We start from the raw sequence: 24,593 nt of genomic DNA on the forward strand, positions 1-24,593 counted from the left end.
AATTAAAAACATTTTTTTTTGCTTTTTAATAAGTTATAATAATGATAGGCACAACTGCGCGGAAGGGAAAAACAGCGCTGTTTTAGTTCTGGAAGAGCGTGCGCGTGAAGTCAATGTAATCGAGTGCATTGGGAATGGGGCGCTCGGTCTTCGAATCCACGTAGGGCTTCATACGCGCAACGCAATAGTCTGCCATCTCCTTGGTAAGGTTCTGTCGATAAAAGTAAATATAGTAAATAAAATAACATATTATAAATTTTTAATCTATTTTGCTTTTCAAGTTTCAATTAGAGTTGAACTTCAAAGTAGTTACTATACATATCACAGTTAATCTAATAATAATGTAAGTAGTAATTAATTTGTTAGTAGTACTACTACTTTTGCGAATACTTACAGCATATAGTTCGTCCTTCGTGACGTATGCGCGATCCTGGTGTGCAGTGATGGCACGGAATGCATTCTCGATCTCTTCGGAGGACTGCACGTTCTCAGTCTCCTTACTGATCATGAATGCCATGTACTCTTGCAGCGACACTTGTCCGTCGCGGTTCGGATCCACGACATCTATACGCATAAATTATATTAATAGAAAATATATTCTTTAAAAAAAAGGCAATAATGATGATAAGAATCATGACAAATATTTATAAATCTAGGAGTTCTTTAACAATATAGAATCAAGATATTCTGATTCAGATATTTATAATAAGTTAGTAAACTCACTGAGTATAGCCTCAAACTCTGGGTCGGGCTGGCCTTCCTCAACCATAGGCAGGTCGTAGCCGAGCGCGCGCAGACACGACTTGAACTCGTGGTGGTTGAGACGCCCGGAGCGATCCTTGTCGAAGTGTTTGAACATCATAGAGAACTCCTTGAGAGCGTCCTCGCTCACGCCTGTGAAAAGAAACCGTTTACACTTGCAGTTAGACAATCATTTTCATTTGTAGTGGCAGATATGCATGCAGATTGTGTTTAGCAAAAGTGTTTTAATATAAAAAGGTAACTAACTCTCTTAGGATTTTTTCTTTGTGCACAGAATAGAATATATATAAATAATAGTAGTCAGCTAATACGGCAAAAAATGTTTACTTATTAGCGTCGTTTTATTCGATTTCATAAGAATATTGAAGCCATATGTAGATTAGTAAATGGATTATTATTAATTTGTATACGCGTTTCCAATATTTAAAAAATGATTTTTAAATATTGGAGCTCACTTACCAGAGTGGTTCCTGGCTTGAATCTGTTGCTCAAGGTTGTGCTGCATGCGCATGGACAGCTGGTCGAGCTGATCCCACTGTTGCGCCAGACCCACCGTACTGTGTTCCGTGTATCGGTTGTCCAAAATGAGATGTTCTTCGAGCGCCGCTCCTAAAAAACACGTAATTATCATAATTTTTTTTTAATATAAATACAATAATATTTGAGCATAATATATTAAGCACCATATGATCAACTGATTTCTACGGAAATAAAGTAAGTATTAGCATAGCTTAGCATTATTGTTTACCGAGTTCTTCCAAACGACGCAAGTCGCTACGTCGGGCACGCACTTCTGTTGCACGTTGACGCAACGCTGCCAGTTGCGCCTCCAGGGATCCGGTACCCTCCATCATAGATGTGCTGCATGTGCATGAAGAAAAAAAAATTAAATATATTCATTAGCAACGCGATGCTTTGATGGTATAAATTATGTGATGAAAAATCAATGTCTTTTATACAATCTGATTCAAGTGATTAGTAACGAAATATTAATTTACAACAATAAAAACAAAACGAAAAGAACACTTAATACAAACAAGAATAAAATCGATGAATAAAAAAAAAGTTTTTAATAAATCAAAACAATACTTTTTTTTAATTAGTAGAAAAAAAGATAAAATCGAAAAACTAATTGTTAGGTTTTTAATATTTACAGAATCGTCTTTAAGTTTTTATTAAAAGCCAATTATTATATATTGCTAAAAACATCGATGTACGAAATGCGTACAGAAATAAATAGTTTGGCCAAAAAGTTACATAGCATTATAATAATTATTTATAATTAAAAAGGAATGTATAATTTAATATATATTTATGATAATGTGAAGCTTAATAGAAACAATTTCGATTTGACCAAACAAGTAAAGCAAATTGTCATTTTAGTGAAACTACACGCATCATTCAGATACGTTACCCGTCCCAGCCTAGCAGCCGGTACCTGCGCACCAATCTCACATTGTATACATTGAATACATAAACAATACTAAAATATAATAAAAGAAAAACATGAAAACTCCTTAGTCAAATAGACACCAAGTTACGTATAAAATTTATGACACAAACAATGTAAAAGTAAAAAATAATTTAGCGACAGTTTAAAACTTAATGATGTCTTTGTTGACTTGTTTATTTTTTAAAAACCATGTTGTAATTGATGAACCATGGTTGGCTTTATTCATTGTAATTTCAGCAGACAGCTGTGACAGATACAAAACTTAACTTTAGCTTATTATTTTAACCACAAAAGAAGTAAAGACAATTAAACAACTTTCACGTTGAATTGACGCGATAACAATGGTTATCTTGAATAATGTATGATATACATTATAGATTCGTCAAACAATGGCATTTGAATGTCAGCAATGTTGTTATCAGAACTTTGAAAGGAAAGTAAATCTACGGTTTAACCGTAACTTTACGTTGAACTAATTGTGTCACTTATCATAATAATAATTTAAATACATACCGAGTCTCAGTCAGCCATTGATGGAAGGCGTTGGCGTGTTTAGCGAATTCTTTGCGCAGTTTGTCGTTCTCCTCTTGACGTTGAGCCTCCTTCGTGAGCTCCACATCGCGTTCCGCTGAAAACGATAAAAATAATATCTAGTCAGTTAAGTGTTTCTTCAATTGCATCAAATCAAATTGTACCAATATACATTGAATTCGATTTTCTAAGTGTGTATAAGTAGCAGTAGTAAGTAAATAGTTATGGCTTAGTTTTTTTTTATTACCTATAATCTTGCGCAGGTTACGCCAGGTCTCCTCGAGCGCCTCCATTGTGAACCAGGTGTAAGGGTTCGCGCCCACGTTGAACGACTTAATTTGCGCGTCTAGCTCTGCCAGCGCCTCAAAGTCACTTTGCGCTGAAGATAGCGACGCCTATTCAAACATAAATAAATATTTTTTTAATCAATCAAAAAAAGTAATTAATAATTTTTTTAGTGTCATACATTAATGGCAAATATTCTTAAACAACAAACGTTAATCTTTAAAATTTTCATTCATTATTTTTGTGATATTTTCTCACCTGGAATTGTGCATGTGCATCGCGCAGTGCTCTTATTTCTTCGATAGAATTGCAACGAACGGGATCAGTGAGATCTTCCTCTGCGTTCTCAAACCACGAGTTGAATGCTGATGCCTTAAGTAAAATAAAAATTATTAAGTCAACACAGTCATAAAGTTCATAGCTCAAAAATTATATAATCATAAGAGTGTCTACCTTCTTCGCAAACGTGAGATACAGTTCTTCGATTTGTCGGAACTGGTCCTGTAGTTGAAGCAGGCGCTGTTTGCGCGCGGCCGAGTCGGCGAGCAGGCGCTGCCAACGCGCAATGACGTCACCGTGACGGCGCGAAATAGCCGCACTTTGTTCGTGGCCGGCGGCTACAAGCTGCTCCTTCAGAGCTGTTATATTCTGGATACCCTCATGTTCAAACGCGGCAAGTCCTGACGATATAAGACGTGTTTGTAGTATATTGTTACTTATACATACAACTAAACCAATAAAACCAAGTCAAGACCATTTAAAGTATAACAACTTGTAGGAACATTGCAAAACCTTTGTACGATTGATGACTAGCCTTTTTTGCAGTTAATATATATACTAAAAAAAAGTAGCACGTAGTTCTGCAAATATTTCTAAGTTTTTACAAACCTGCATCGAATGTATCCTGCTTGGTGAGCAGGGTCTGCACGGTGGAAAGGTCGCGTCCGAACTCATCAGAGCGGACGTGGGTCTCTTTATCCGCTATCCAGGACTCTACCACGTCCGCCTTCCACAGCAGCTGCAGGTACGCAGAGTTGTCCACGAGCGCGGCCTTGCGACGGGCCGCAAGAGAAGTCAACTTCTCCAGTTTCGACTGAGATAAAGCAATTGTTATAAGTTTTACGCTTACACAAATAAAATAGTCAATGTCATAGTTTCGTTGTAACATTACATCAACTAAATGTTATAATAATGTTTAAAATCATAAATAATAAAAGGTCTTATTTATGACAGCGTCAAATGTTTTATATGATCAGTAAAACACATGCTGTGTGTCATGTAGTTCTGTTTCTAGAAGTACCTGCAGTTGGTCCAGCCGGTGCGCCAACGCCTCCGAGTGCAGGTTCCCGGCGGCCAGCAGTCGCTCTCCCTCCGCCGTCAACTCGCGCACGCGCTCTCCGCGCGACGCCAGCTCCGCCTCCAGAGCCTCGTGCTTCTTCAGCAGCCCTTGCACTGCCGCCATGCTATCACCGCACTCGCTCACTACCACCAGCTGTTGCTTTTCGCTGCGTCGTAAATTATTCACAGTTATAAGAGCAATAGATTTAGTTATATAAGTAAATCATTTACAAAGTAAATAATAAAATGAAATACATATATTAAACTGCGTTGTTGGTATAGTGGCTAGCTTATAAGCCTGCATCTCTTAAGTTAAAACCTCGGGCAGGACGAATAATAAATAGTTATGTCCTGTACAGTTGGTTAATTTCACTTGAGAATGGCAGTCGTGGTGGAATTGGCCAAAAAGACATATCTTTACAAAATATGGTTTTTCCTCTCAATTTCAGTCTCGTTTTTAGATAATAATATTTACACTTATTACTAATACGGTAGGTACTTTAATTAATGTCGGAATAAAAAATAATCAATTGCTATTTATACAATGATTAAGTAATCACCTGATCCACGCCTCTTCTTCGTCCAGTTTGGCCAGGAACTGCTGGTACGCAAGTGACTGCTGCAGTTTGGCTCCTCGTTCGGCCGCCAGCGCTTGCAGGGCATCCCAGGCCTGTGCGAGCGCACGCAGCCGCTGCTCAATCTCGGCCACGCCCACATTGCTCACGTCCTTCAACTTCTCGCCAGCCTCCTGCACAGCCTGGACCGCGGGCTCATGGCTCGCGAGCTCGGCCTCTAGTCGCTTGTGCTTCTTGAGTAGGTTTTGTACGCCGGTCAAGTCACGACCGTAGTCATCCGATGCAACGAGGAGTTTCTTCTCCCTTTATTAAAAAAAAGTGCAATGATATTAAAATTATTTACAACGTCGATTTAGATAAACATGTATGTAAGTCGGAGGGCTCGCTCACTTGATCCAGGACTCCTCGTCGGCGATGTCGCGGAAGAACTGGTGCAGCGTGTTGGCCTCGTGCAGGCGCGCGCGGCGGTGCGCGGCGAGCGCCCGCACGCGCTCGAAGCGCTCGTTGATGGCGGCGCGGCGCGAGCCGATGCCGGCGCTGTCGAACTGCCCCGACGACACCAGCGCGTCGGCCTGCGCGTTCATGTCTGAGGGGCCAAAGAGAACAATATACCTGCGTACCTTATATACTGATCGGTCTACAAATTTTTAGCTTTAAAAGTTAATTAAAAGCTTGAAGTTTTTAAAATACATACCGTTGATTCGATCTTCGTGAGCTTGTATGTCGGCTTCGACGAGTTGATGTTTTTTCATAAGATTTTGCACAGATGCCAAATCCTTGCCAGAATCTTCAGACGTCAAAAGACTTTCAACCTATAAACAAAAAATAGTTATCCATTGTGAAGTAAATTCGTAAAAATTTTAATTGTTGTATTGAGTATATATTTTTTTCACCTCTCCGAGCCAAAAATCGAGGTCCTTAACGGCGGCGATGTATGTGCGTTGTTTGTTAGCCTCCTTTAGCTTGAGCGACTTCTCTGTCGTTTTTTGAGTCAGGAACTCCCATTGATCTGCGATAGACGCGAGGCGAGCCTGCGAGCGGGTAATTTAATGTAATTTACTCCAATGAAAAAATTCAACGATTGATTATCGAATATTGTTACCGTCATTTTACACTATAAACAAAATTATTTATATTGATATAGTATTTTTTACTATAACTTGTTTTATATGTTACAATTTGTACTTTACCTGCACCGCGTCCTCGCTGCCGCTACATTGTCCGCGCTGCACGAGGTTCCCTCCCATCGCCAGCACAGACTGAATGCGCTCTGCGTTAGCAGCCAACTCTGCCTCGAACGCCTGGTGCTTTTGATGTTTGGACTGGATGTTCGCTGGGTCCTAACACATGACACATATTATATTTTTAGTTTAAGTCATTATGTCCCTTGTATCCATTACGGTTATATTTCAGTCATACTCGTACATGTGCTATATGGAATGATTAGTTGTTTTATTACCTTATAGCTTTCCTCGGTAGCGAGCTGCAACTTTTCTGCAATCCAATTCTCCATTTCATCGGCGTCGCGTGAAAATTGTTGCAGAGTTTGTTCATCGCCCAACCTAAGGTAAGTGTGTTTATTTCATATTCAAGAATAACAAACAGTGAAATTTATTCTTAACATATATTTTTACAAAGATATTGATGCCAACTAAGTTCTGACAACGTTTTCAAATCAATAATAGATTTTTTTATTAATAATTGCATTAGTACCTTGATCGTTTCTCGATGAGCGCCTCTTTCAGGTGTCGCCAGCGGTCCAGCACTTGCTTACGTTTCTTGTCGATAGGGTCTGCCGCATAGTGATCAGAAGCGATCAGTTGATCGGCGAGGGTTTGAAGTTGAGCTATCTTTTCCTCCTAAAAATAAAAGATCAATAAACTGAAGAGACCTTCAACGAAGTACATTATCGCAGTAAATCCACAGACCATATGAATTATTCTAATAATAATGAATAATTTTTTAACTCCTGACTAATGTATTAAAACTTTTCGGTATACATTTCGATAGGAAGCGAGCTTACATGCGCATTAATGGCCTTGTCGAAGTCCTCGTGCTTCTTGATGAGCTGCTCGACGTTGTCGGCGGCGTCGGGCGCGTCGGCGGCGGGCGGCGGCGCCAGGAACGCCTCGCGCGCGCCCATCCACGCCTCCGCCTGCTCGCAGTCGCGGTAGAACAGCTGCAGCTCCAGGTTCTGGTCCAGCTTCATGCGTCGCGCGACCCACGCCCTGTGGTAGAAAAATTGGCTATATTAGTCATTATAATATTAAAGATAGTAACAGTGGACCGTTCAACTTTTCTGATAGTCCGCTGCTAACTCAGATGTACGATTAGATGATTTACAGTATCGTACCGACCGACCTGGCGACAGATGCAGCTCTGTCGAAATGACCAAAATATAAAACGAAAAAATATTATAATTGAAGTGTAGTGTTATATAAAATAGAAGCTGAACAGAATATAAGATTTAGTCAAATGTTTTGTTTAGACGTGATTTTTGCTTGTCGTTATTACTCGTCGTTAATGATATCGGACTTACCTCTCGAGATCTTGGCGAGCATCGGCCATAGCGTTGAGCTTGTCTTGTATGTCGACGCTGGCGTAGTGTCCGCCCTGCAGCAGCTGCTGTCCGAACAGCTCCAAGGCCTGGAACGTGCCGGCGCGCGCGTCCATCTCGGTGCGGTGCTCCTATTACCAAAGTATTATATGTATTCCGTTTACGATATATTAGAGTTTAGTATAGAATTAGTGTTATAAATTATGTTGTGAATAAGAATTTGGGTAGTTCATAAAAAGTAAACAATAACTTGATGGCAAAAAAACATTATCAGCTCACAATAAAATATAGCCACGAAAATCAATTTAAAAGAAAAAAAATAGTGTGATTTCCTTTTGTTATTTTTGTTAGGTAAAATAATTTACCAGAAAAAAAATAAAACATCACTGCGCTTGTTTTTTAAAACTAAACATTGTACTGTTTGAAGCAAAGATACAACACAGTGCGACAGAATTATATAATAGATCAATTAAAAATATAACAAAAGTTTATTTCATTAATAATTATTTTATGATTAATAAAATTTAAATTATCTACATCTTGTTTAAATTAGTGGAAGATAAATTATTATTTTCGATATTATTGTCCGAGTTGGACATTGACTGCTAATTCTTAGTATTATTATAAGTATATACTTGTTAGAAGAAACTTTAGAAGATAAGCTCGGATCGTAGATACGAATATTTTAAATAGTATAAGCTTGTGTCACACTAACGAGAAGCACACTTTCACTACTCTTTACAATTTCGTAGTTGCAACAAATATTTTCTAACTATTCCAGCGTATTCCAGTTTAATCCGATGTCTCAGTTTAAATAATGTCATTAATTTATTTGGAAATATTAACATCTTAAATATAATTCGACTTGGCTGAGATTTTATAGGTTAATTAAATAGGATAACTGTATATATGTAAATTTTGTTTTTGAACTAATTGATAAATCACATTAGTTCCATAAATTCATACAATATCTTTATGACATACTTTATTGAATATATTATATTAATTTTATTTTAAAATTATATTCGTTTATATATATTGAACAATATTTGCATTAGTTGACAACAATTTATAATGTTAGTGTGACAGAACTCAAGTGAACACCGCACAGAAGTGTCGTAGGCACACATGCGTGCAATCTAACCTGCGGCAGTATGCCGTATCGCGCATCTATCTCCAATCGCTGGGTCTAGAAACACACCTTCTCTTAACCATATGTATATAATACACCATATATCATAATTTAATTCACACAATTTTATACCTTTATTACTGGTTAATCTATAAAATTGATTTGTGAATTTTAATTCGAAGACATTATATAATATTACACTTAAGCAAAATTTAAGTAACCAACCCGACTAGTTACTGATATAAATTGCTTTTTATATCTTAAGTTGTCACTAAAGTTAACCTTTCCCGATATAATAACAAATACAGTAAAGAACACAATGGCTTTACTCGCGGCTGTTTAGTTAAACACTGATTTCTCTCTTTCTGTCATTATTGATTTGACATTCGAAAGAAAAAGCATTGTTTAACTAATCACCCGCTGAGCAACATATTTAACTAAGGTCGTATTTTTATTTTACAACATACTGATTTGTCTGCTGACGTAGCACAATCGCTTTAACGCCAATTTATCAGTGTGCTAGTTTTAAAGTTTGACTTCATCAAAAAGTTGACTACATAAAGACATATATGACACGAACCTGGTGTCGTTCAAGGAGAGCCTCGGCGCCTGTGACGTCATTGGCAAGTTCTTCCGAGCTCACGAGTGCCATCATGGAGTTAATCCATGCCATCAGGTCACGATAATCAGACAAGAATCTGAAAAGAAAATTAATATTATGAATTGTTAGCACATTAGAAATTCTATTCCTGTTTCCATGTTTTAAATAACACACATTATTAAATGTTAAGATATAAATGACATCATCATACATTTGTAGAAACAATATTATGATATAAAGTACACAAGTCGTGATCATCGAACGTACCTCTGCAAGTCATACGAGTCGAGTAACTTCTCCTTGCGCGCGTTGGCGCGGGCCTGCAGCTGGTGCCAGGCCTCGTTGATTTCGCGCTGCTTGCTGTACGTGGCGTCGGCTGAGTCCCCGTGCGTCGCCATTAACCGATTGGCGGTGTCGTCCAGCTGACGAATCTTGTCTCCCAGTGCCGCCAGGTCACGTTCCAGGCCCTCGTGCTTACCTGTGCGTCACGGTAATTATTATTATCATTTGTACAATAACACATTGTATAATGGAGTTGCCATGATGCCACAGTTATAACTGATAACTTGTTAAAATATTGAGTAATCGAGTTATCTTTGTATACTATGCGGTAGAAAGAGAGGGGTGCACTAACGCTGCAGCGTCTGCACGGAGCGCAGGTCGCGGCCGAGGTCGTCGGTGGCGAGTGCCTGCTCCTTCTCCGCGATCCAGTCCTTGGTCTCGTCGACGTCCCGGTGGAAGCGCTGCACCTCGTGCGCCGAGCCCAGCTGCGCCGCGCGCTCCGCCGTCAGCTGTTGCAGCGACGACCACTTCGAGTTCAGCTCCTGTGGGGACATCGTATTACATATTATGTATTAGCATAGATTTTTCAGATGGTTTTTTGTTAATTATGAGATAATAAAATAATAATCATTTGAAGCACAATGATTTGTTAAAAAAAATAACATAACTTCAATTTATCATTTTAACTGTTTCCTTAGTTACAGCATATACTAGTATGTAAATTATTATAGATCTCACCTGCATCTGGGTCTTGATCTTGAGTGCGGCCTCGGTTTGTCCGACCGTCATGAGCTGCACGGCGATCTCATTCATCTCTGCGAGGCGCACCTCGTTGGCGCGCAGGTCGTTCTGGAAGTCATCGAACTTCTTCTGCATAACCTCCACCTGTTCGAGGTCTTCGCCAACGTCTTGCACTTGCGCGTGCATCTCCTAATAACGAAAAAAATTTGTAAAAGATGATGTACTTACAATATATATTTTATTACTTTTGATACAATTCAGCCCGCAATTATTATTAGTTATATTCCACGCGTCATCTTGATTTTTAGTAACTTTTTCACCTTGTCCTTGATCCATGTTGCGAGCTCCGCCGCTTCTCTCACTAGCACGTACGCCTTTACTGTCTCGTTGAGTTTGTTCTGGCGCTCGCGGGCCAACGCCAGCAGGTTGTCATACTGCGCCTCGATCTAAATAACGTTATATTGCAATTAAATATATTTATTAAATAAGTAAATAAAATACAATTACTAAACATTTATTACAATAAATATACAATTTTGTATCTGTTTGTTTTACCTTTTTTAAAACTAATAAAATATAATTTACGTACAGCCCGGCTCAGCTTAGCACGGGATAAGGGTCTACACAAAAATGTTTATATTGTAGACAATCATTCATTTTCTTTTATTAAAATACTTATATATTTTTATGAGAGAGAGGACGAAAATATATTATTTAGATTTTTATTAACCTGAGTCTGCCTGGCAGCGATAGAGCTGGAGTCAACGAGGTTCTGTTGCGAAGACGAGAGGCCGGCGTCGATTTTCTTAACGTAGGCCGCCGGCACGAAGCCCTGACGGTCGTTGACCTCCACTTTCCACCAATCCTTAAATGCAGAAGAAATTGTTAAATAAAGAAAGAATTGTTAAATAACAAGTCATTTAAATACGGTTTTACTTTATAACTAAAAATTCAACATCTTATATAGTATGCTAATTTAAAAAATCACTATTGGTAAATTGTTTAATAATAATGTTTTAAATCCGAGCTATATTTGAAGAGTATGCAAGTTAAATATAAATAAAAAACTATTCTGTTAAAGTGAATTCACAACGAAACATGATATTATTTAAAAAGATTTAAAATATATCTGCTTTATATCGAAACGGTTGAACTATTGTTATGTCAGATATTGATATGAAACATCGACGTCAAGATTTATAACATTAACGCACGAGTATGTTGGTTTTCAACATTTCAAAAGTGAGATACGTAGTGACTCCTTACGGTATAGCATTGCAGCGCAAAGCCGCGATCATCTCGTGTTCTAACCGCAATTGTAATTGTATTCTTATAACAAAACCGCTATTCGTTTCAAAACCGTCTAATATGTAAGTTATGTTATCTGACGAATAAAATTGAGATCATAAAAACTTTTAAACTTGGAACATCTAGTCACGTATTGAAGATGTAATTTCTAACATTTTTATCTTAAATTTATAATAATTTTCTATCCTTCAAATTTAAAATAGATCAGATGTAATATTTATTCAATAATCCTCGGAACATAAGTTTACATTACAAATCATCACATTCAAATAAGGTGACCGGACCGCTATTTTACATAAGATTGGTTTCTTTTAAATTCAAGAATCTATTATTTTGGGCAAAATAATAATTTTAAATAAAATTTTACATAACCTCTTTCGCTTACTGTTTGAAAAAAGACAAACTGAAATAAATATTAAACTATATTTTTTAATTTTCTTTATTTAAGCGTTAATTATTTTTCAGTTGAAATGTGTAGAAAATATCTCTAATAATGAATTTTAAATTGTTTTTACATTAAACTAGACGTATTTTAATAACAACTTACGTGCGCTAAATGTTTTTCCTTTCTTCTATTATGTATAAATACGTCTTCCAGCAACGCGACACACAACCAACTTAGTACTATCATACTGTACGCTAAATATCACTATCGTATCACAGATCGAGTCGACTGTAGATGAAAGTTAAATCAGAAGTTCACATACTTCAAATGTTCGCAAATAAACTTTATATATATTATTCGTTGCATTTTGATATTCCTTATAAAATCAAGTAAATGAAATTCTAATAAGTTGCTTTTAAAAACGTTACGTATATTTGTAAAACTTTTAATATGAATGTATATTTTGTTGCAATATTAAATTGCGCAAATATTATTTGGAGCCATGCGTGATGTTATATAATAGCGGCCAGTTCGAGGCGGACACGCGACGGAACTAAAGCAGATCGTAATTTGTGAATCAAGTACGTAACGCAGTTACACTCGATAGATGCTATATTTTCTTAAAAGATCCAATCACCGTGAATGTTTACATCGGCTGAACGCTCACAACTTTACCTATTCACGAGACGACGCAGAGACAATCGAGCTCAATCAATTTCAATTTAATATAAACGAGTTATATTCTGCCAATAATATCTTATATGTCAATGTAATGTTACAGTATATATAAATAGGTGAGCGTTAATTTTAGACATAATTTTACATTTTTTCCGGCAGATATTACGATATTTAGAGCACTACATTGTTTTGTCAAAAGCTTCGGTGTGCAAATCTTCAACTCAATCGTTGGATTTGAACAGGTTTTATATTTATTGTTATATTTTATATTTATTTTATTTTGTACAAGATTTGATTCAAACATAAACACAACAAAAAGCTCTACCACCAGTATTTTACTGGTGGTAGAGCTTGCAAGCTCGTCTGGGTAGGTACCACCCACTCATCAGATATTCTACTGCAAAACAGCAGTACTTGGTATTTTTGTGTTCCGGTCTGAAGGGTGAGTGAGCCAGTGTAATTACAAGCACAAGGGACATAACATTTTAGTTCCTAAGGTTGGTGGCGCATTGGTGGTGTAAGCGATGGTTAACATTTACAATGCCAATGTCTATGGGCGTTGGTGACCACTTACCATCAGGTGACCTATATGCTCGTCCGCCTTCCTATTTTATAAAAAAAACAGCAACGGATTGCGTTAAATAATAACATATAAGTACATTCAATCTCGTTATACTCTACCACCGCACCGAACTATATTCGAACCCACAATTTTGGTGTGATTGAGAAACAAACATCGAAACACAATCTTTCGCGTATATTTCGCGTTTTGTGTATTTTACTTAATAGCATATATATTCGATATAAACAGCACACAAATCAAAGATTTATTAGTGACCATATAACAGCGTTTTGAAACACGGATATATTACAAGTGTAATCAAACGACAGTATCTAAAGTGTTTATAGCATCCATGATTATGAAGAACGTGAAAAAAAAAATACTTTTTACATATCAGGACAAATAATTTAATATTTAATTAATTTATTCACGATTCTCACTAAATTGAGTTTTTAACGTACGACGTAATCGTGAGTAACATAAATACTGTAATAATGTTGTGATAATTTATCTGATAACACCAGGAACATTCACACTTTAAAAACATTCAGCTACTTAAATGTTTACTGATATCGTTTTACGATAAGCATACATTAAGCATTTCTGGTACAATGCGTTATTGTATATTAATTATAATTTTTTATTAACTTCTCGACTTCTTAGATTACACGATTACGTAATTGCATAATTATTCAATTCAATCATAATCATCAGTGTAATTACAGACGCAAGGGACATAACATCTTAGTTCCCAAGGTTGGTGGCGCATTGGCGATGTAAGCGATGGTTAACATTTCTTATAATGCCAATGTCTATGGGCGTTGGTGACCACTTAACGTCAATTGTCTCATTGCTTGTTTTGCTTAAAGATATTTCTAGAAGTTTTGTTACACAATTAGTTGATGGAAGAGATGAATGCGTTTACGCAGTTCGTACATGACAAAACGTTTAACAACATTTGTAGGTTCCGAAAAATGGCGATATGTACGAAAAGTGTTCGTGACCACAACCCGTCACACGTCTCACCTTGTTGTTGGAGTTGAGCAGCGTGAGCACGTCGCCGCGCTTCATGGACACCTCGCGCGGAGACTTCTCCGCGTAGTCGTACAGCGCCACCACGCACTCCTTGCCGGACACGTCCACCACCGGCGACTCCTGTTGCTGAGCGTACACAACCAAAGTATGTTACTCACTTGTGTCTCAATACAGAGTCGACTCACTATAGAGTAGCAACTTACCCGACACGAGTTGGCCTGCTCCCGCAACGCCTTGATGGTGTTCCCGAAGGCCTCGAGATCGGAGAGCAGAGCCTCGTGCTTCTTGAGCAGAGCCTCCGACGAGTCCTCGTCCTTGCCGTAGTCCTGCGTGTTCGCCATCGGCTCCTTCTCGCGCATCCACGACTCCGCCTCGTTGGCGTCGGCGAAGTACTGCTGCGCTTGGAGCGAGTCCTCGAGGTCTTGCTTCCGCTACGAAGTGAGCAATACACATTAGAACGAGCGCGCACGGCGGGGAGAGCTCGGAGGGCGTGCGGGGCGGCGCAGACCTGCAGCGCCTTCTCCTGCAGCTGCGTCCAGGTGGTGTGCAGCGCGTGCAGGCGCGCGGCGATGTCTGCGGCGGCGAAGTGCCCCGCGTCGCGCAGCGCCGCGCCCGCCGCGCGCACGGCCTCCACGCGCGCCTCGTGCTGCGCCATCTCGCCCATCACCGCCTGGTGCTTCTTCATCAGGTTCTGCACGCCGATCAGGTCGCGACCTGCCGACCGGTGCATTCGTTAGTAGCGATCGAACCCGGGCAGACGGCGGAGAGACTCGACTCTCCGATCGAAGTGGGTACCTCTGTTGGTCGAGGCGATTATCGGTTCCTTTTCGCGGATCCAGGCGGCCTCGTCGTCGAGGTCCCGGAAGAGCTGCTGCGCCTGCAGTGAATCGAGCAGACGCCGCTTGCGTACCGCCATTGGCTTATCGAGTGCGGCGTAACGGGCCACTAGCGCGTCCTTAGTGGGAAAACAAGAATAGATAGAATGACCCAATGTCCTGTCTAAATGTTATTATTATACGTGACACATTGGATGTCTTTAATGTTTACCCGCTTGGCTTTAATGTTGTCGGCGTCGAAGTGTCCTTTCTCGATGAACTGTTCGGCCTGCGCGCGCAGCGCTTCAATGCGCTCCGCGTGCGAGCTCACGTCTGCCTCCAATAGCGCATGCTTCTTTTGCAGATTCTGCACGCTTGTCAAATCCTAAAGAATAACATATTTAACGATGATTAAACTTCATTTCTGAAATAACGATTTTATAAATTAACTATCATTAAATAAATTAATATGAAAATTGATATTTAGCACGAGCTTCGACATAAGTTTAATTTTCTCAAATATTTTCTATACAACTATATTCAAGGGTTTAGTATTGAACTTACTTTTCCGTAGTCCTCACTGAGCAGTTGCCCCTCGACCTCTGAGAGCCACAGCTCGATGTCCTCGGAGGCTCGGTTGAACTGCTGCTGCGCGGCCGCCTCTTGCAGCTTGCTGCCCTTCGTCTCCGACGCCTGCACGAGTCTCTCCCATATCGTACCCAACTCATCAACTCGTGCCTCGATTTGAGCTGTGACAATTTTTTTTTATTATATAATTATAAAGAAACTGACATTCCGTCATGGCACCTCATGTGTAAATTCACTCATTTATAAATAAGTGAAGTGTGGGACGAAACAGTTACTAAGAAAACAAAAAAAAGAAAATTAAGTATTTGGTTATTACGACCGTGTGTAATACTGACGTTTAGCGAAATGTTCCTGTTCAAGCAGCTTGCTGCCGAGTGCGTTGATCTCCTCCACGCGCGGTTTGTTGGCTTGCAGCTCCTGCTCGAAGTTCTGGTGCTTCTGCACCTTGCCATTGAGGTTTGTGGGGTCGAGGTACGAGTCGTCGGTGGCGAACTTCAGTTTCTCGTTGATCCAACCTAACAATATAGAACTTTACAATAAGGCTTTGTTTGGTTTCTCTGGTAATCATACTGGCACATTCAAAATAATTTTATTACAAATTATGATCGATAAATGAGACATTGTGATTGAAATGTACCCTTGGTTTCATCGCAGTCCCTCTCAAACTGTTGGTATTTGTAGGCGTCCTCTAGCAGTGCACGACGCTGATTAGATTTTTCTAGAAGTGCAGCCCGACGTTCGAGAAGCTGATTTAAAATGATTAATATTATTAAATTTATAACAATATTGGCTACTCAGTGTACATTTTACGTAATTTAAAAGATTAAACCTCACCATCTCTCTACGTTGTGCCACATCGTCAGCAGCGTAGTGCTGACCTTCGATGAGTTTAGTCGCGAACTCGTCCAGAGCCTTAATCTTTTCTTCCTGCGCCGCTAAAGATTTCTCGAAATCCTCGTGTTTCTTGAGTAGAGCTTCCACTGAGTCGAGAGAATCACCGACATCCTCATTGGCGAGGAATGCCTAAACCACAAAAAAAAATTTGGTTAAAAAATATAAAAATGACACGATAACAGATAACGGAACTGTCAGTACCTCCTGCTTGTGCATCCAGGCGTCGGCCTGCTCCGTGTCGCGGTAGAACAGCTGCAGGTCCATGCACTGCAGGTACAGCACGCGGCGCTGCTCCCACAGCGCGTGCAGCGCGGCGCGGTCGCGGTGCAGCGTGTCCAGCGCCACCTGCACGTCGGCGGCGCCGCGGTGGCCGCCCTCCACCAGCGCCTGCCCGCTGCTCACGCACGCGTTCATCACGTCCTCGCGCGCGTCCATCTCGCCCTAAGGACCGCGCTCTCGTTAGCTGACGAGGCCTCGAAACTTAGGCTTTCGGAAGCGCATTATTTTTAACATTCAGTTGGAGTATTAAAAAATTATACTTTAAGCATATATGTGTTTTGGAATAATCTTAAGCTGCATATTTAAATCGAAGTAACCTTGTGCTCCTGGTGTCTCTCGAGCAGCGCCTCCGCTCCGGGCACGTCCTTGGCGAGGTCGTCGGCCGCGATGAGCGCGCGGATGTCGCTCATCCACGAGATGAGGTCGCGGTAGTCGGCCAGGAAACGGTGCAGGGCGTGCGACGACTCCAGTTCCGTGCGACGTTCCTATACAATATGACATCATATATTTATTATATCTATTATAATACACTTCATTCATATTTGAAGAAATAATATCAATATTTATTACCTGAGCTTTCTGTACAAGTCGCTGCCAAGCCTGGGCGATCTCATCGCGTTTGGAATGTATGGCGGGTGCGTGGTCGGCGTGTATGGCGGCCAGGCGCGCAGCCTCACCGTCGAGTGTGGCAACTTTGTCCTCTAATGCAGCCAAGTCCCGTTCCACACCTTCGTGTTTGCGCTGACAAAAGATATAAATTGTAACATTTGTTATAGTACTGTTAAAAAAACAAACAATCAAACAAATACAAAGTGTGAAAAAACTTAACAAAACTTGAAAGTGATTTATACAGGGTATTATTAAGTTCAATATAATCTCATTTAATCTTTTTTAAACAATCAAGCGTGTTGCAATAAATTACAGTACCCGTTTTTATTGGTTATGTAACATACCAACAACAAATACCAACCTGCAGAGTCTGCACTGTAGCCAAATCTCGACCGTAATCGTCTGATCCCAGCACTACGTCCTTCTCCGAGATCCAGGCGATGGTCTCGTCTGCATCGCGATTGAAGCGCTGTATCTCGTGCGCGCCGAACAGTCGCTCCTGACGCATCAGCGCCATTTGACGAAGACGCTGCCACGCCTCATTCAATTCCTATGATAATCATTAACATGTTTTAGCAGAATTCACAAAATATATTTCATATACATCATAGAATACCATAAAAAAAAGTAACAATACTTGATTTCACGAATTACTAACAGTTCCATTATCCTTTCCACTTAAGCATGAAATTTGTGTCAAAAGTACTTGTGACTATAGTCCAAGGGCTTCAGAAAAAACCTTGTTTTGTATACCATTGAGCATTCAACTATTGAACCTCCAAAATAATTATGGTATATGATTATATATTATACTAATTGAACTTACATCTTTCCTCTTGACAATGGTCTCCCTTTCAGGATGTCCCTCTAGCACAAGCCGCTCCGCGAGCTGATTGACCTCAGTGACGCGGTACTCTTGCGCCGCCATGTCCTTTTGGAACTCGTCAAACTTTCGCTGCAGCACTTCGACGTGCTCCAGGTCTGAACCGAACTCGTCCGCACATACGAAGGTTTCCTAAATACGACAAAAGTTGGATTACAATACATAGCCCCTCCGATAGCTTAAAAGTTGAATAAATTTTGTTTATGTGAAATATTGAGTATATCGAGTATACTCAATGCTTAGCAAAACATTTAAAATGTAATAGAAAGGCAATATATATTAAATTATTGATTCATTGCTAAATTAAGACGACCAATAAAAGTTAAAAAAGCTGAACAATTTTCTGTAGCACAGAAGTTGTGATATGGAGAGTAATTTGTTGTAGGATCGAGGGGGGCGGGTGTCGTGCTTCATATATACAGGCTAATGGATTACCTTGTCATGAATCCAGAACATAACTTCGTCGCAATGACGCAGGAACTGCACCAACACGAGCGCCTGCTGCAGCTTCATGCCTTTCTCGGCGAGACGAGACAGCAGAAGCTCCCACAAACGGTGCAACTCATCGAGCCGTTTGCGAATGGTCTCAGATGCAAAATGACCAGCAGATATCATCTCACTGCCGGTGTTGTCCAGAACTACTATGGCGTTAGAGTGCGCGGCAACCTCCGCCTCGAATGCTTGATGCTTTTGTATCTTGGCCTAAATGAAAAATAAATATAACAAATTATTATTTTTATTTATATATGCTAGATGAATTATTTACCAACCAGACATAATATATGTTAATTATTTTCATATTAGAACAATAAACCCTTTATGCAGATATCTTACCTGCAAGTTGGTAGGATCTTTGTAGCTTTCATCACTAGCAGCTTGCAATTTCTCCTGGATCCACGATTCAAGCTCGTCGGCATCGCGCTTGAAGTACTGGAACCGGCGCGAGTCCTCCAACTTCTCGCGCTTCGCTCGAGCCTCTTGTTTGAAATCTTCATAACGATTGAGCACCTGTTTTGGATTAAAGAAAATCGTTTTATAAACACAACACAATAGTTGGATATTTATTTACTTAAACAATATATATGATTACATTTTGTGTGGATTTTTCACTTCCACACTTAAAATTTACATTAATTATTTTTAAATTATTGTAAAAAATCTTAAGATTAATCAATTATGAACTGTAGATTAAAGAGTGTTGTCAAATAACCTGCTCACGACGCTCTTGAATATCCTCTGCTGTCTCTAGGATTTTCACCTCCTTAGGAGGTGGAATCTGCTCCATGTTGGTAGTTATTCAATTATCTGAAAGAAAATACTGTTTTACAAACAACAATGTAAGTTAAAAACTCTAATTCTTTAAGATAAAGGTATCCTGCATGTTGTATATAAATTATAACCATTAAAAAACAAAATTTCAATATTAACCAGATATATAAAAAAATATATATATTTAAACAAGCCACTGATAAAAAAATCGTCCAACAATTCTCATTAATAAAACGATTCCGTCATATATATAGTTATACGAATTGATTAATTGAAATCATTTTAATTATGAACAACTGAAAACGTGCTGTATTCAAAAAATGGAGCAACAAATTGACGCAATTTCGTCGACAAGTCCGCAGAGATAGACTATTTCGACATGTAGACATCTAACTGAACACACGCACTGATTGAATGTAATGCGTCTAGTGGGCGTGGTTTCTTTAAATTAAATGTTACAGACATATAGAGGCCTAATAACAATTTATTCAAGTACATTACTATTTGAAAACTACAATATTATAAAAATTATTTCGTTCTTTGAAAAATCTTTTATATAGACGATTATCAATTCGAAACTCCGGAGCAACAATTATATTAAAAGAATATAAGACATATTTATTTATTAATCCTATTCTTAACTAGGTCAATAAAGCGTGTATATATAATATAATGTGATCAAAATGGCCTCGTGGAATAGTCTAATTCATGACCTAGTATTTATACTAAAAACTTTAATGTTTGTTGTGTTGCAGTGTACACACTTCCAAGTCCACGACTCCGGGTTGATACTGAAGATTTTTCGATAGAAAAACCAAATTAATCTATTTATTGGCCCGACGCAGAATTTAAATCCAGGACTTAAGGATCTGTGGCCTTATACCTAGCCACGAGACCAACAAGGCAGTACACTCTGGTGACTCGGAAAGCACGTAAAGCCGTTCTTCCTGCGACTGAACTCTTTCCGTTCGTGTCGGATTTGCCGTAAGATCGGATTGTAAGAGTATGAGACTAGAGAGTGCACCTTTGCTTTTGCGTACAACATAATATATCCTGCGCAGTAGTCTAGACAAGCCTACTGCGCCGACTACCCTTGAGATTAGCCCCGTGGCCAAAATCGGTCAGGATGTCACTACAATTTATAAAAATATTAAAAGGATTTTACATTCTCATAAAATACATTTTAAAAATAAAAAAAAATAGTATTGTTTCAGTGTCCGTTTGTATTATTTAATTACATTTAATGACATAAAACAATTTTAATGTAGTTTTAATAGATTGTACATGAAACTAGCTTGGAAGGAAAATGTTTCTTTTATCATAATGTGTAACTTATACTATTTCTTTCTTCACCATTAGTAGTTATCACAATTGTGTATTATTTTTATCTATTAAGTAATTTTATCCTTAAATATTTCTCATACATTTTTACTTTTTGAATATCTTACTGGTGGTAGGGCTTTGTGCAAGCTACCCAGACGAGCTTGCAAAATGTATGTAGTTTTATTATTATTTTGTCGTAAAAACTACTCATCCTACTCAACTGGTGGAAGAGCTTTGTGCAAGCTCGCCTGGGTAGGTACCACCCACTCATCAGATATTCTACCGCAAAACAGCAGTACTTGATATTGTTGTGTTCCGGTTTGAAGGGTGAGTGAGCCAGTGTAATTTCAGGCACAAGGGACATAAAATCTTAGTTCCCAAGGTTGGTAGCGCATTGGCTATAAGTGATGGTTGACATTTCTTACAATGCCAATGTCTAAGGGCGTTTGGTGACCACTTACCATCAGGTGGCCCATATGCTCGTCCACCTTCCTACTCTATAAAAAAAAAAAAAATCTAAGTAAAAAAGTTAATTAGTGAAAAGCCTACGGTCAGACATCACTTGACATAACTGCATGATTACATCACATGGCCTTGTGACTCATCACAGCGTAATTCATCGCTGAGTATGATAAAATGACCTTTTGTAACATAAAGCATGCTACCATTACCATTGTATCATGTAACATAGTAATAGTACCCAAAATTTGGCAAGTTCATAATATATATTGTTTGGCTATAATCATACACTTTTTAAAAAGATGAACTTCTGAGTTTCTTGATGATTCTTCTCGGTAAAATTAATATTCCAAACAGGTGGTGGTGTAATTCAAAGGCACTAAGGACATAAAAGTCAATCTGAATTAAAATAATTTAATTTGATACAATTCATTTCAATATACCTAAAATATATATCTATTAAAATATTTATATTTTATCATAACAGATAAAAATTATCAAACATTCACACTGCATGAACCGGATAGTATTTAATTAAACCAATAATGTATACCTGACTTTACTACCAATAGGGTTACTGGTAACAGGGCTGACCTCAATGTCTATATATAGCTAGAGAATGAGTTAAACTGGTGTTTTTTTAATTCCATATAATGTCATTTATTTTATTTATTAATTTTACATACATATTTACTAATGAAATATATTTTACTTTTTAATGTTGTATTAAAATATCATAATAAAAAAAAAACATTTGATAAGTTTTCGAGTTATATGCCATATTATATAAGACTAACACATTATATTTGAAATTGACTGTCTCGTTGGTCTAGTGGCTTGATATAAGGCCGCAGACATGGAGGTTCTGGGTTCAATTCCCAGGTCGGGCCAATAAAAAGTTATTGGGTTTTTCTGTCAGAAAATTCTCACTAGCAGCCCGGAGTCTGGAAGTTGGAAGTGTGTACACTCCCGTGACTCGGAAAGCACGTAAAGGCGTTGGTCCTGCGCCTGAACTCTTTCCGGTCGTGTCGGATTGCCGTCCCATCGGATTATGAAAGTTAGGGAATAGAGAGTGCACCTGCGTTCGCACACACACTTGTGCACTATAATATCCCTGCGTAGTTGGCTAATCTCTCTTGAGATTGGCCGCCGTGGCCAAAATTGGTCTGGAGGACATTATTATTATTATTAAATTTGAAATTAATAAAAAAGAGAATTAATCATTGTTTATATTCAGATATGGCCCAGATGAAACGGAGAAACCGAGATTTCCCAGTGGTAAGAATGCATGATTCTTAACCGATGAGTGTAGGTTCAAACCCGAGCAAGCACCACTGAATTTTCAGTTGCTTAATTTGTGATTATAATTCATCCCATTCTATACGGTGAAGGAAAACATCGTGAGGAAACCTGCATGTGACTCATTTTACTGAAATTCTGCCACATGTGTATTCCACCAACCGGCATTGGAGCAGCATGATGGAATAACCTCCATACCTTCTCCTCAAAAATTGAGAGGAGGCCTTAGCCCAGCAGTGGGACATTCACAGGCTGTTACTGATATATTCAGACAGGATATGTAAAAATAATTGAAGTAAGATAACAAACCTACACAAGTAGTTATATCTTCGATTTGTGGAAGGTATAAAGATTTATTTTAAAAATAGAATTTACAAGTAAGCCTCATCTACTTAGACAGACCTGCAAAAAAGACCTACTTATTATAGATGACTATTTCAAAATGGTCCTAAACTCAATAAAATAAATGGCAATCAATAAAATGGACAGCTAATTTCATTTCATACAATCATTTTTTTTTTAATTAACTATTTATATATTTTTAAAGCCAGAGTAAAAGAAGTTATTATATCCACTTCATTATATCTTTCAAGTGCTCATTGAGTTGGCTATGTGATGTAGGTCACATTCAGTAAATGTACTTACACTTCAATTAAGATACTTATTCATATTTATTATACAGATTACTGTTAATCTTTGAAAAAAATTATGAATACCATGATTTTAAAGACAAAACAAACTATTTATATTAATTTAAACTTATTAGTCATTAGGAAAATACTCAACATATTGGTTGAAAAAATAATTTTATATACAAAAACTTAATTATTAATCTTCCTATTAATAAGTAATAAGTCTATTACTGTAATTAAGGTTAATTAAATTATTTTATACCTCTTTTACTTAGTGCTGGTATGATGTGAATGGGGCCTTAAAAATCAATAAAATAGACAGCAATGCAGTATGTTAAAGTTATTGATATTCACAACACTCACAAAAAAGAAAAGACTGTTAAGGTATAAATCGTAATTGCAGCTTTTCGCTACGGTGTTCTAGATTCCACAGACGGCACGCATCGACGATCGGGGTCCGGTCTTTCGATATAACTATGTACATACACCTATACACTTCCTTATTATATACAATGACGTAATGTTCCAAAATAAACCTAATAAGGATAACGGTATGGACTATAAATATATATCCGTTGTAGAAATAGATTTAAGTATTATCAGTACAAATACCCAATGTAAGTAATCTGAGCTTCAATAAAGTTCAAATATTCGAATATAGAGAAAGATTAAGGAGTATGGAATTAGCCGATACATGGGTGTGTCAGATAAGAAAAAAAAATCATTGAAAATATAAATTAAAATAGATTAAAGCGTAAAAACAAATATGTATAATTATACTTGAGGACTTACCTACTATTGAAATGATACACATAAACTGATTATTGATACTTTTTTAACACTTCAATGGGTTTTCTAAAGAAAAATCGTTCGTTCGACATGCAGGTCGCGTCACTTCACCTACATAAATGTTGCTATTAAAAAAATAGCTGACAATTTGCTGATTTATGTTAAGGTGCTGTCACACGATTAATAAAAGCATGCTTTTTAGCAACTTACATTTTTAGCTATGATTGCTATAAGATAAACTTACAATAAAGTGTAACCATATTTATTACCAACAAAACAAATCACTTACATCCGTACCTGAGGTGCAATGTTCAAAAAGTATTCATCTGATTATATCTGAGTATTATAAACTCGAAATGATTATAAATATATATGATATTTTTATGGTAATATCACGTTTTCACACAAATACTTCTTAATCAATTACCTTTTTTTAATAATAGTATGCTACAATTTATTAAAAGTAATTATGTTCTACCTTCTCTTTATTCTATACCTTAAAATATTCCAAAGCAAGTATGACTATAAT

The 24,593-nt window shown here is 38.1% G+C and overlaps 1 protein-coding gene across 5 annotated transcripts; it reads right to left on the bottom strand.

The window, feature by feature from the left end:
- Positions 1–24,177, bottom strand: LOC126775247 (spectrin alpha chain). 5 transcript variants are annotated; one of them, XM_050497049.1, is made up of 46 exons: positions 24,068–24,177; positions 19,504–19,598; positions 19,128–19,301; positions 18,729–18,995; positions 18,237–18,425; positions 17,772–17,960; positions 17,372–17,542; positions 17,119–17,286; positions 16,724–16,963; positions 16,463–16,651; positions 16,266–16,374; positions 15,964–16,143; positions 15,605–15,789; positions 15,273–15,425; positions 15,021–15,180; positions 14,734–14,939; positions 14,429–14,656; positions 14,217–14,351; positions 10,988–11,122; positions 10,578–10,703; positions 10,255–10,446; positions 9,869–10,058; positions 9,502–9,712; positions 9,214–9,331; positions 8,646–8,690; positions 7,484–7,632; positions 6,968–7,172; positions 6,658–6,803; positions 6,404–6,506; positions 6,135–6,284; positions 5,838–5,975; positions 5,639–5,756; positions 5,335–5,530; positions 4,930–5,247; positions 4,332–4,536; positions 3,920–4,124; positions 3,485–3,711; positions 3,290–3,403; positions 2,994–3,141; positions 2,729–2,843; positions 2,177–2,200; positions 1,511–1,623; positions 1,222–1,371; positions 724–894; positions 395–564; positions 1–211 (listed from the first exon to the last, which is right to left on the bottom strand). In XM_050497049.1, exons 2-46 carry the CDS (start codon positions 19,576–19,578, stop codon positions 83–85), a joined length of 7,329 nt encoding a protein of 2,442 aa, XP_050353006.1. In that variant the 5' UTR covers positions 19,579–19,598; positions 24,068–24,177; the 3' UTR covers positions 1–82. The 5 variants fall into 5 exon arrangements, with proteins under 5 accessions (XP_050353006.1, XP_050353014.1, XP_050353032.1 ...); XM_050497057.1 differs by lacking the exon at positions 24,068–24,177 and adding an exon at positions 23,538–23,554; XM_050497075.1 differs by lacking the exon at positions 8,646–8,690.
- Positions 24,178–24,593: the final 416 nt, after the last annotated feature.

Source organism: Nymphalis io, chromosome 2, assembly GCF_905147045.1.
Source record: "Nymphalis io chromosome 2, ilAglIoxx1.1, whole genome shotgun sequence".
In the NCBI taxonomy this organism is placed as follows: Eukaryota; Metazoa; Arthropoda; class Insecta; order Lepidoptera; family Nymphalidae; genus Nymphalis; species Nymphalis io.

What these genes read in the sequence shown, in the direction of transcription:
- LOC126775247 (XM_050497049.1), bottom strand. Translation starts at nt 19,578, where the DNA reads ATGGAGCAGATTCCACCTCCTAAGGAGGTGAAAATCCTAGAGACAGCA. An exon ending in CTCATCGAGAAACGATCAAG is followed by an intron (nt 6,507 to 6,657) that starts GTACTAATGCAA and finishes CACTTACCTTAG; the next exon opens with GTTGGGCGATGAACAAACTC. An exon ending in GACGAGGAGTCCTGGATCAA is followed by an intron (nt 5,248 to 5,334) that starts GTGAGCGAGCCC and finishes TTTTTAATAAAG; the next exon opens with GGAGAAGAAACTCCTCGTTG.